The 13,334-nt window shown below is 27.4% G+C and overlaps 1 protein-coding gene and 1 long non-coding RNA gene across 3 annotated transcripts; one reads left to right on the forward strand and one right to left on the reverse strand.

Annotated features, from left to right (window-relative positions):
• Positions 1-1,012: 1,012 nt before the first annotated feature.
• On the reverse strand, positions 1,013-9,230 carry Pp2A-29B (Protein phosphatase PP2A regulatory subunit A). The gene is made up of 11 exons (XM_015512769.2): positions 8,980-9,230; positions 7,267-7,458; positions 6,970-7,189; positions 6,691-6,851; positions 6,464-6,619; positions 4,875-5,197; positions 4,679-4,796; positions 4,443-4,608; positions 2,047-2,201; positions 1,840-1,982; positions 1,013-1,771 (listed from the first exon to the last, which is right to left on the reverse strand). The coding sequence occupies exons 1-11, from the start codon at positions 9,079-9,081 to the stop codon at positions 1,660-1,662; spliced, it is 1,848 nt and encodes a 615-aa protein (XP_015368255.1). The 5' UTR covers positions 9,082-9,230; the 3' UTR covers positions 1,013-1,659.
• Positions 9,231-9,259: 29 nt separating this feature from the next.
• Positions 9,260-12,611, forward strand: LOC149057468 (uncharacterized). Of its 2 annotated transcripts, none has more exons than XR_016190692.1 (2): positions 9,260-9,432; positions 9,494-12,611. It is a non-coding gene; the product is annotated as an uncharacterized LOC149057468 (long non-coding RNA). The 2 variants fall into 2 exon arrangements; XR_016190693.1 differs by having other exon boundaries at positions 9,497-12,611.
• Positions 12,612-13,334: the final 723 nt, after the last annotated feature.

Genomic DNA, 13,334 nt, shown 5'->3' on the forward strand with positions numbered 1-13,334 from the left:
TTAGTGACTCCTTAAACTATGTATACCAAATTTGGAATCGTCGGGTTAATATTTTTACTGAAAAATTCTAAAATATTAATTTTATAATGAAATAGCCATCAACAAGAGTGACAACCAAATCATAAGTAAAAAAAAATTCTTAATTCTTAATTTTTTTTTTTTATTAACATAATAATCGACCTAAAAGTAAAAGGTATTGATTAGATTTGATGGTCAAAATACTTTCCTTCTAATTATTATTACAAGAAACATATTTGTATTTTAAAAAATTCTTTTCCAAAAATACACTAGTTCAAAATAACTTTTCAATAATTATTTTTTTCTAAAAATATCGCTTAGTGACCTCTTAAACTATGTATACCAAATTTGGAATTGTTAGATCAATATTTCTAAAGTAAAATTTGACAATTATTAAATTCATGATGAAATCGCCATCAACAAGTGTGACAACCAAAACATAAGTAAAAAAACATTCTTAATTCTTAATTTTTTTTTTTTTTATTAATAAATAATCGACCTAAAAGTAAAAGGTATTGATTAGATTGGATGGTCAAAATACTTTCCTTCTTATTATTATTGCAAGAAATATATTTATGTTTCAAAAAACTCTTTTCCAAAAATACAGTAGTTCAAAATACCATTTCAATAATTATATTTTTCCAAAAATGTGTGACCATTATGTTTGCTAACATATTGTAGGATAATTTTAACTACAAGTAGTCCTAAATTAATAAGAATAATTTTCTATATGGTTTTGTTAAAAAAAGTATTGTTTAAACATTTAAAATTGAATAAGTTTTCTAAACATTAATAATTATAAATAATCTTAGAATTTTATATGCCATGATTTTATTAGATAGGTAATTGATATTGCAGTTAACCCCAATTTTTGGTAGACTTGTATTCAATAATAGCCTTAATTAAACCTAAGTTTAATTTTCAAAGTCTGATTTATTGTTTGTTTAGGTCATAGGTATAACAACATCATTTTTTAATGATACACAAAAAAATATATTAGAGTATATTCAATTATGTATTATCTAGATTAATTATTCGACATCATTTCACATTTTCAATAGCTTCAAAATTTACAACTTACAACTTATATATAGCAAATTCATAATATTCAATTAATCTCCCACAAGGGAATATTGCCAATAGTTGAAGTGTTTGGTATTTTATGAGTTGTTGGCACTACTAAATAGGTATTACTTATACAACCAAATTAATACAATTTAAATAAAAATAACATATAATTATTAATTAGTATATAATGTTCATGTTGATTATGGTTTCTATTCAGTATTTAAAAATACAGCAATTGAAATTAAAATTTGTCGAGACTGTAAAATCAACAAAAAATTTCAACGACAACTATTATGTAAAATGTAATTTTAAATTAAAACATAATAATATATTAATAATATTTTATTATCTACTCATAATGATAATTTTGCTTAAGTGTATTCAATTTTCATATTGTTTATTTTTAAGTAAATGATCTACAAAAATTATAATTATAATATAATAATAATGTTTATATTACTGTTAAAAAAAATCATATGCTATGTGAGAAGGGAAAAAATGCACAAGCTGTAACAATGTTATAATAATTTGGGCGCTGATAAGGGTGATATACATAAACAATTGAAAAAAAAATTAGTTACACGCAATTATTGACATAGCTTCTGCAGCAAAATATTTGACATCTACATCTGTATCTGTATTTAATTTATCCAAAACTGGTTTTATTTGAGATTTCACAGCAGCACTAAACACAAAAAATATTTTTATAATATACATCACTAATTTAGCGTATGATTGAATAAAAATACATACGATTGTGCAACAATTGGCCCAATTTTTTGAAGTGTTTTAGCTACATTGAAACGTACATTAGCCACACTATCACTTGCCATAGATAATACAGTTGGTAACATTGTCTTAGCAGTTATTTCAGGACCACATACTTCAGCTAGCTCCTAAAATCAATAGAAATATTTGTGTTTAAGAAATACATTAAATTAAACAAATTACTTTATTTACATTAATGCAAAATAAGAATGTCATTCGGTGTAAATAATTTGGATCTCTAGCCATAACTATGACTTTTGGTATAACAGATGTTTGGGCCCATTCAGCGCCAAATTTCTCCACTAGTTTTTTCAAGTTTAATGTAGCAGCTTCTCGTATAGCATACACTAAATATAAAAACAATAATTTAACACACCATTTAATTCATAAAAATACTATACTTTAGATATGAAAAGGGAAAATACTAAAAGCAGGATTACAAAATAAATGTTAAATATAAAATTTCTTCTATACAAGAACATAATAATTATTATTACAATAACCATAATAATAATTATAGCTAGCTATTACAGGTAATCAATAGTAGTACTATTAGTTTATACAATATATATATTTATAGTATTGTTGTTACTTAAACAAGGAAGTAATATTTTCGAAAAATAAGTGCAATATTTTCCATATTCAACTGACATCATATTTTTAATTACTAGTAAAATTACACATCAACACATAGGCACAGATAATGAAAAGTGTATTGCCAAAAACATTAAATTTAATAATCTGTTATTACCCTTCCATAATATAGATTTGTATACTAACACTCAATCTGGATAGCTGGATTTAATAATGACATAATAACATCATGATTTTTACACTGTTTATAGTATTAATGCACTGATAATGGATCTTATTACTAAATTTAATTATTTCCATATTTAGTGAAGTGTACATATATGTGTATGTAAGAAAGTGTAATTTTAAGCTAGCTATAAATTTTATAATGGGACATGAGGTTCAAAGGACTGAATAAAAAATTAAAACATTCAAAATCTCAACTACATAGATGTACTAACAGAAGTAAACTGTGGTTGTTTACCTCAAGTTTTTAGTGGACGGAGTTTGAACTCATTATTTTAATTTTTATATTAAAAATATTTTAACAATCATCAAATATATTACAAGCTAATTATAAAAGCATGATATTTTATTTTACTTTTGTCAGATGCTTTAACAAAAATATTAAAATTATAAAATGTATAAGTATGAATTCTCTCTGTAATCTCTGGTAATCACTCTGTACAAATTCATGATGTTTTAATTGACTCATACATCAACTAATATCAGAAAAAGTTGTATTGGTTAATATTACGAATTATTTTGTAGATATTATACTTGATATTTCCATTCAGAATAGTTTTTAGTCATACATAATGAACTAACATTTAAATGTTATTTCACGCATCCCTAATGGCTATTGTGCAGTAAAAGTGACCTAATAGATGAACACCTGACACTTACTATACTCTATTCAAGATAAGAAATAGTCAGTGCCTGACTTGTGTACAGGTGGAAATACTACTTTGAAGGATATAATATAAAATAATGAGTTATTCAAATTGTGGTATTGTATATTTTAAATACATGTAATGTATGTAGAGTTGGTACAAAAAGATTAATATTGACAAGTAAAATTTATGTCAAAGTGATTCAATTTAAATAATGCGAAAAAATGGGAAGTCTTAGTATATTTTTACAAATAGTTGAATCTTTATTCCAAGATTAGAATGATAAAGCAAAGATAGTGTCTAGAAAATTACAAACCAGAAAGTCAATCAAATTGGATTAAAATTTAGACTAAGTTGGATATAATTTGAATTAAGTAAATAATCAAAATTATAAACACAAAGGTCATGGATTTTTGGTTTGTGAAATATTAATTACTAACTAGTATATTAAGAAAAAGACAAAAAGACTTTAATTGAATTATGAAGCAGTACAAGGGAATAAAATATTTATTCTAATCAATGGTGGACATGCTTAAATTTTAGACACTGATTCGTTAATAAATAAGAAAGTAAATAATTGGTTTTTCATTTAAATGGCACCAAGACTTGTTAGAAACCAAACAACCTCTGAAAATACATCAAAACCAAGCATAACTTTTCAAAAAAATGCGGATTTACAAATGGAAATTTTCCTAAAAGGAATATTTTAGTGGGTAATGTATAGACCACATTACAAAAATGGCCAAACTTTTTGATTAAGATCTTCTGAGAACATAATTTATCTTGAGCAATCATAAAAGGTTAGGTAAGGATCTAACCAAGGATAGAAAACCATAACTATGCCTAAAGAAAGTATCTATCATAATTTATTGTCTATGTTTTTCAGTTATATAAAAATTTAAAAACACAGTCAATAGTAAATATTTTATTTACTTCTTAAGGAACTGTCAAACAGAGAGCAGGTTGCCGTATCTAACACCTGTTAGATACCTATGCAGACCATGACAGAAAGTGCTCCTATTGTATTATTTTACAAAGACCGCCTGCTTTATGTTTGACAGCACTTTTAATATTTATCAAATTATAAAAGCTTAATAAAATTTTTGCATTAATAATTTTTACCATGATCAGTAAGCCAAGTCATACATAAACTGTTGAGTTTATCATCAAAGAACTGTACACCTAGTTGACTTGCTAATAACGGCATGTATTCAATTATTGCTAAACGAACCCGCCATTTAGGATCCTCGGCAAGTTCAACAATAGCAGGTAAAAGTGTTTCAGAGAGCTAAAGTATTAAATTAAAAAAACTTCATATAAAATAAATTAACATTTTAAAATTAAAATAAATATAATACCCGCTGAATTCCAATTACTTCATTAACACAATCCAAATTTGATATTATGTTAAGACGTACTTCGGGGCATTCATCTTTCAACTGTGTCAAAAATAGTGGCAACAAATGATCAAGAGTTCTAAAATAAGATAAATTCTTCTTCAAAAAATGTATTATATTGATTATGACAATGTTAATTACATGAAAGTAAAATTACCTCTGTTTTCCAAGAATAGGAGATAATCCCATAATAACAGATGCTAAAGCTGATTTGACATGTTGATTAGTGTCTGCAACTAGTCCTTTAACCACAGGTAAAATTGATGTCATGATAATGGAATCAACTGCATTTGCAGTTTGTGACGCATTTGGATCATTTAATAAAGCACCAGAAGCAACAGGAGGACAAAGATTACGGCAAAAATCACACACTTTATTGGCAGCTGCCGCTCTCACTTCAGCCTCAGTGTCACGTAATAATGATTGAAAAGTTGGTACCAAGTCAATACGAGTAATTTCTGGTCCAACAGCTTTTTGTAACTGCATTATATAACAATAACTTGATTAGTCGTTTATTTTATCATGAGTACCTACTTAATAATTTGAAAAATATTTGTTATTTTTAGAAAGAGTATTTACACTTAAGGTATTAACCTGTAAGTACAAAGAAACTAATAGAATTGGCAAAATTGATAAAACTAATTTTAAAAACTGTTTTTAAATCCACTGTTGTGCATGACCTGTGAATGAGGCCTGGACATGCCTATGATATATAATATGTTACCAGAAAAGATGACAATTCAGGAATTGTTGGTATATCCTAGTCATTGTTGACAATGACTGGAAATGTTAGACAATGTTGGATATTTCGTAGTTTTATCAACATTTCCGTATTATATTAGGCAATGTTATAAATCCGCATCGAAACAAATATCAAGACTGCTTTATAGGTGATTGATCTAATTATCGAACATAGCAATCCATACTATTAGTATAATATATTATGGTAAACCAGGTTTTATGTTATCGTTTTTATTGCTTATAAGTTATAAGTTATAATAAAATTGACAAATGAAAAATTATCGTACTATAAGCTGGTATCGTTATGGAGGATAACAAATCCCGCAAGTGACTACACAGTACTGGTTTGTACATTGAAATAGTGAATAGCAACGTGTAATAATAGTGTGTTTAATAATCTGTTTAAAAATGGATTTAAATGAAATGCGCATACAATTTGACAATGCAATTCTGTTTTTAATTGAATCTAAACGAACTGACAACAAATTATTTTTGAATGATGAATATTGAGAACGAATCGAAGAAATAAAACAATCTAAAATTACACTATCTACGGCTGGAGTAAAAAAGTGTTTGAAAGATTATGGGAATGTTCATAAGTACGTTTACCATGTAAGAATAAAGATTAATTACTATTATTATTATAAATATTATGATTATGATTTATCCTAAATAGCTAATAAGTATTATAATATATTTTTTTTCCACTTAATTTTTAATGTTATCATTAATTCCTTCTTTTATTAGAAATTGTTATCAATGACTATTTATTGACTTTAATTCCTTACTAAATCAGGCATTATCGTTATTGACTAGTCATTGATAACACTGACTAAATGTCATCTTTTCCGATAATAAGTCATAAGTTATGATAAACATAATATAATAGGTAATAAATGAGTTGTAAGCAAATACAGATAGGAAATATTTTAAAGTCGTATAAGTAATATATCTGAAATTCCAGTAACTGTAGTAAAACAATATGACTACCATTCATATAAATACCTCAGTAAATTTATCAGCAACCATATATCGTACTCTCCAAGAACTATCGGAAGTACATAAGCGCAAAGTTGGCATCACTAAATCATTCACATCTTCATGTGTAAGTAATGATGCTATACTAACACAAGCTTCAATTGCCAGAAGCCGAACAGAATCCTGAATAATTAAAATATTTTTAAGAAATGTAACATAATATATGATTCCATAAAAGCATAGTAAATAAGTACCTGTTCATCTTGAGCAAGTGATGAAAACATAGGTATAAGATCATTTTTTAAGGAATCCAATTCAACAACTTTTGCAAATTCACCCAATTTTCCTGCAGCTGCTCTTCGCACCATAGGAGTATCATCCTGACACAAATTACGGAAGAAATTGCGTAGTTCAGCTATAGAGAAAAAAATGATTAACAATACAAATTTAAACTTATGAATTGAATAGTCAATACATTTTAATAGAAAAAAATACATATATATATATATTAATAAAATAATTAATAAACTTACATTTGATCATTGGATTGACACGAGAATAGCAAACTGAAAATAAACCACAAGCAGATGTGCGTGATGTAAACCAGTCACCAGACGCCAGGCGAATAACAAGACTAACAAAGTGATTTTCAAGATCAGTTGGAGAGTGCAAAACTGCTATTTGACGTAGTGACTCAACTGCCTTATCTCTAACAACTGTTTCTTCAACTGTAGCCAATGATTCCAAGGGAGGCTGTAGAAAACATGTCATAGTTAATGAATGAAAAATTTAAAACTTAAAAAAAAGGACGTAGTTTTTAAGTAAATTACCAATAGTGTATACGCAAAGTCCGGTCCTCCAACATAATTTGTAAAATTTCCCAATTGTTCAGCCAATGCTAACAATACTTCATCTTCATCATAAATAGTTTCAGTTAAAAATGGAATAAGCTCTACTCTAGTACGCTCTACACCAAGTGCCAAAGCAATTGTTGACAGTTTCTTGATAGAATTCAAACGTAACTGTTAAATTAGAAAATTAATTAATTCACTATAGCTATTCCTAAAACCATTATAAAATAAAATGAATCTTGAATCTTGAATAGGTTAATACATTTTTTATATACTTATAATTTAGTAAATTACTAATATTCAAATATATAATGCAAACAGGGATACAAATATAATCCTTTAACTAGTTTAGAAATTTAGAGTTGTTGAATGATTTGCAATAAAAAGATCTTACTTGTTTACACAGATATATTTAATTAAGTACATGTTTAATTTAATTTAATAAAAATTATCATTTATCATACTATTGATTTTATATTATTATATTAAGTAATGATCATATTAAACTAATCAACAAATAAAAACGTAATTTTGAATAAGAAACAGATTTAAACTTCCTTACAAATCTATCAGAATAGTTTTCAATATATTCAAAAAGAAAATATAAAAATATTTGTTTTCTGGCCCATGTAAATATGCTATAATTGTACAACTAAAATAGTACAATATACTATAAGAATAAAACTGTAGGACATCAAATAAAACTAAAAAAAATATACTAAAATTAAAATGTATTACCTATTCTATAACAAATATATTAATATCTCATAACATTTTCAATGCAAGATATTGAAAGCCATAATCGTATAGTAACATTTACTATGAACTGAAAGAAATCAGGTTGTCTATTGTTCAAAATCAAATTATTCTAGATGTTTATGATAATTATTGTAAAATTAATTTTTGTACATTGTTGAAAACAAAACAAAAAGGTAAAGTTTTTAAGTACCTACCTAACTTATAGATATAGAAAATATTTATAGTAAGAAATTTAAATAGATTCAGTATACGCACAATATCTACTTACTGTAAGAACAATGGACTATTTTACAATGAAATAATAAATGAGCTTAAAACACATACATCAATACATTTTTTGAACAACTAACATGAATATTAGTAAAAATATTATACCAAAAAGTAATAAATATTATTGTCCAATTTGTGTTTAATAAATATAATATAACAGGTAGGTAACAGATTTACTTATTTTTTGAGATTGACTATTTGAATCTATAATGGCATAGATCATAGATAATAAATTTTTATACTCGCTTTAAAACCAAATCAATATAACTGATTATCTGAGATAGAAATTCAGATAAATTGAAATATTGGAGACATTCTGTCTATGGATATAAAATCGATAGCATATTTACTTTTTTTCTGGGATTTGGGTTTAACCGCTGCTAAAAGACAATAAATAACCAACAGATGTAAAACAAAACGAGAAGTATTGACACTACCTATCTAGAATTCAATTCAGGGAGGGGTGAGCAAATTACATACTTCTACTTTATTAAAATTATTTATGTGTACCTCTAAAAATTATAATACAATCAGTAAGAAATTTAAATCTTCACGGAATTTATTTTTTATACCTTATGCATCCTTTTATAATTTTTTTACGAATCCAACCATTGCCTATGTAGCGTTTGATAATTTTCATTTTTAAAAGTGTAAAAAACGTACCTGTACGTCTTCATTTTTCAATTCATCTATGAGCACAGCGATCGGATACAGCGATGTATCTTCGGGCGCGGGCTCACCGGATGGCAATGTCGTCGCAGCCATTTGTTGTCTGTACAGTATTTGTATATTATAGATCCGTCAACAGGACCAATCAATTTTTAATAGCGTATTCGAATGGCTAACACTAAAAAAATAATAAAAATTCACCGTACGCGAAAATCAAAACAAACGGGATACAGGAACAGGGGAGACGTCCATTTTGATTAAATTTTTTCATGGAATGACATCGCCTTTTGCCGAGTTCTGGTTCGACTGGTTTAGGTTATTTGTCATGGCGGAAACGGTGACGGACTTGGTCTCTCGATGGACGCAGTGGAGAGGGATCAATAACAATAAGCAACAACTTTACTTTGCAAGGCGTCAACTTGCAATATTGGCAAGGCTGCTATCAAAGTGAGAATATTCTTTTCTTATCTAGGTATAATCTATATATTATGATTATGTATGTAAATAGTAGATATGACTCAAAAAGTCCAAAAATCAAACCTACCTTAAGGCTCAAACAGCCAACGGTCAATCTTCAACGGCTCAACGCTCAAATTTGAAACCACAGAAGTACAGAATATTTTGTGCTGAAACCATGAGGCATGAAAAATAGATAACAAAATATTCTCGTCTCTAACGATTCAAACTCAATACTTATTATCAAGATATATTTAATCATGATTCGTGTTCATTACTAAACTATAAATTATAGTAAAGTAAAGTATTTATAATTTTAATAATAAAATATTTAAGTTATATATTATATAACTTATAAATTTATAAAATTAATGGTAAATATTCTAATCAATACTATAGTATCACGTCAAGTAAATAATTAAAGATCGATTCACACTAACGGTTCGGTCACAGTCCCTCAATGGGTAAAATATTTATATATATATTTATATTATTCACAGATTTATTTTACCTACGAGGGACTGTCACCCTGTGAAAATACTTTTAATAACTGAATATTATGATCTTAGAAGTTAAGAAGTATATGGGGAAGTAAAAAGTATAACTTAATAACAATAATAACTTAGATCGTAGGTGTGCACAGACCATAAAAGCAGGTAGTGCCCTGTCTTTGGCCACGTATTATATTATTATCGACCTCCAGTCAAAAATTTTATAGGTAACAACAAAATTTAATTTTTTGAAAATGTTTGATATAAAATATAGGTAATGTCTTGAAACCCTGCCATATACAGATATACAATCTTAAACTAATGAGTTTACTTAGTGAATCGTTAAATAGAACAAATGCACTTCATCATGCCCTTCACAAATTTCAAAAAAATTTTTTAAAAAGTCGTAATTTTTAACGCTGATTTTGACACTGTGGTTTTTTTTTGCGGAAACCATTATTTTGGAAGTTATAACCTTTAAAAATTTAAGATTTAACGTTTATACGCATGTGCGCAACATTAATTCCACGCGCACTGCCTTCAAATTTAGATTTTGTTTTGACGTCATTTTACAAATTAAGGACATACTTATAATTGATTAGGATAACTCGATCGAAAGCCTAGGTTAAAAAATTACAATTCAAATCCAACTTTTTTTTTATCTTTCCTAAACACATAAAGTCAATACAGTCAATATAATTAACATATAATATATATATTTATAAATAATATTAAAATTTTTTTCATCATCATTTGTACCGCTAAGTTAAAGAAACATAAGTATATTATAGTGACTTTCTTCGCCTAATTAGAAACCCTCCAGACCTCTAGTTAGATGGGGGATCGGCCCTCAAACCCCCCAGGACTAAAATAGCCAACCGGGGGTTGCGGGGACAAGCATCCCAGCGCTTCTGGCTAACGGATTACGTATCAAAAAAACTTAACCTTGTTAGTTAAAGTAACACAAGTAACCGGCTCTGGTAGCCAAACTTTAGGGACCCCTTCGCCCACTGTCTCCGGATGGTAGATTACCAAACAGTACGAGGTAAAAAATAGTCCGAGTAAACTACTCGCCTCTAAGTCTGCTCCACGCGGCATTAAAATAATGTTATACGAATGCGTATAAATGTAAAATCTTAAACTTCGAAAAGCTATAACTTTCAAAATAATGGTTTCCCTTTCCGCCAAAAAATTCAAACAGTTTCAAAATCAGCGTCAAAAATTGAGTCTTTTAGAAAATAAATTTGGAAATCACATGGGGCGTGGTAAAATGTATTTTAGCCCATTGAATTTTTATTAAATTCATAGTATTATTTAGAGTCAATACTCAGTATTTATTTGTGGTTGATTGCATTGGTCTCCGTATTCCGTTTGATAAATATTTTTCTTTTATTTAATAAAATAATTATTATTGGATATGGATGAACAGCAAAAAGCATGTATAGCAATTATATTAGCCTTATCCTTTCCAATTAAACGAGTTTCATGAAAACGAAAATCATAGGTAAAACAATAGATTTCCAAACGAAGACAGTACAATTATTTGTTATAAACAAGGTGCAGCTTTCAGATCCAAAGAACTTTATTATTTCTGAATGAACATTGATAATTATTATGAGCTTTTCAGTATGATAACACCATTAATCACCAAAATGAATAACCACATGAGAGAGAGTATTTCAGTGAATGAAAGACTGACTGTTACGTTGAGGTACCTGGCAACTGGACGGACTTTGAAACCTGAAATGGCTGAAATATTCCTCGATAATCTCACTATGAACCATAATTCTAATTGTAATCGAAATATGTGATGCAATAATAACTGTTCTCAAGGATTATATATAGGTGCTTAAATAAAACAATCTTTTATTTTTTTTTGAGCATAACATTTTAATATTATTAATTCTTAATAACAAATAAAAAGTAAATAAGTTTGACATTTATATTATATGATATAGATGCTAGGTTTCATCTTGAAAGTAGCAATTTATGACAGTATGTCTGTACTGAGTTTGGTTATTCATTATGGTGAGGCAGTCTAATCCAATCCTGTGAAATAAGTACTGTTTGTGTACGAGTATAACTTAATAATGATAGTGGTGTCGATGAACTACTATAACATGTTGATGGTTGTGTTAAAGAACTTTCATTAATTTTAACAGAGTTTCTATGTAATGAACAAAATTGTGCTTTGAATAATATATCATGTGATACCATTAAATACCTTTTCAGCAAATAACCTTTGATTTGGATCCAAATATTTCAATTGGTTTGCCTAAACTTTGACCAGATGTTAAACACTATCTTCTTCGTTTTAATGTTTGGACAAATACCATATGACAATACTAGAGAGATTTATTCATTTTTTTGAGACACACTTGTTGTTGAGGACATTGAGCCCATTGAGAACTTAGTTCTTGGACTTGAGGTTGAATAAAAGATACGTTTGACTCCACTGATCCACTTAAATCACCAATTGTTCACTAAAATATATTAATGGACATAAATTTATTAAATTTAAATCCAATGACATAAGATGGTCTATCAGCCTAAATATTAAAAGAATATTTTATGATAATTCCATTAAAATAATTTATTTAAATATTAAAATATTGGACATTAGTTATTAATACAGTAGCTTGAATTAATTTTTGACAAAAAAAATCACATTTGAAAACATCATTGCGTGTATAAAATATAATAATATATAATAATTAATTTTTTAGCTTCCAGAAATTGTTAAACAATGGCAAAATGTCTCAAATGATTTTGAACCCTATTTTGAAGCTAAATGGAATTTTTTGTTACTGTGTTGGATCAATCAATGGAAAATATGTTAATATTAAATAAAATTAACATTATATTACTTATTTATATTTAGATGAGTGTTCTGTCTTGTCTGTCTTCGTTTAGAAATCCATTGTTTTCGTTTTATTGAAACTTGTTTATTTCGAAACAATAAAGCTAATATAATTGTTATTCATGCTTTTTGCTGTTCATCCATATCTAACAATAATTATTTTATTAAATAAAAGTAAAATATTTATCATACGGAGACCAATTCAATCAAACACAATACACAAATGAAGTCTGAGTATTGACCCTAATTAATACTGACTGAGGAATTTACTGCCAATATGCTCAAATGCTGTCAGTATCTATACTGGCAATAATATTGACTGTGTAAGGGTGGCTTATCCAATTTTTTCATCAGTCATCAATATCAATTTTTTATACTGACGTACATCAGTTCTCACATTACACAATCAATAATGTCAAAAATATTGTCAATAATATTGACCATGTGAAGGCCGCATAAAAATATCAACTCATCTATATGATTCAAAATGTGTGTTTCATTTATCATTTAACATCCTGCTAGTCGTGTTCAAAAATGCTCGT

This window comes from Diuraphis noxia, unplaced genomic scaffold (assembly GCF_037042655.1).
Source record: "Diuraphis noxia isolate RWA-SAM2 unplaced genomic scaffold, SU_Dnox_SAM2 contig0003, whole genome shotgun sequence".
Classification (NCBI taxonomy): domain Eukaryota; kingdom Metazoa; phylum Arthropoda; class Insecta; order Hemiptera; family Aphididae; genus Diuraphis; species Diuraphis noxia.

Coding starts and splice junctions, on each gene's coding strand:
- Pp2A-29B (XM_015512769.2), bottom strand. CDS start 9,081: ATGGCTGCGACGACATTGCCATCCGGTGAGCCCGCGCCCGAAGATACA. Junction 2,202..4,442: donor GACTTGGCTTACTGATCATG/GTAAAAATTATT, acceptor TTTTATATTTAG/TGTATGCTATACGAGAAGCT. Junction 1,983..2,046: donor CATTCTTATTTTGCATTAAT/GTAAATAAAGTA, acceptor TATTGATTTTAG/GAGCTAGCTGAAGTATGTGG.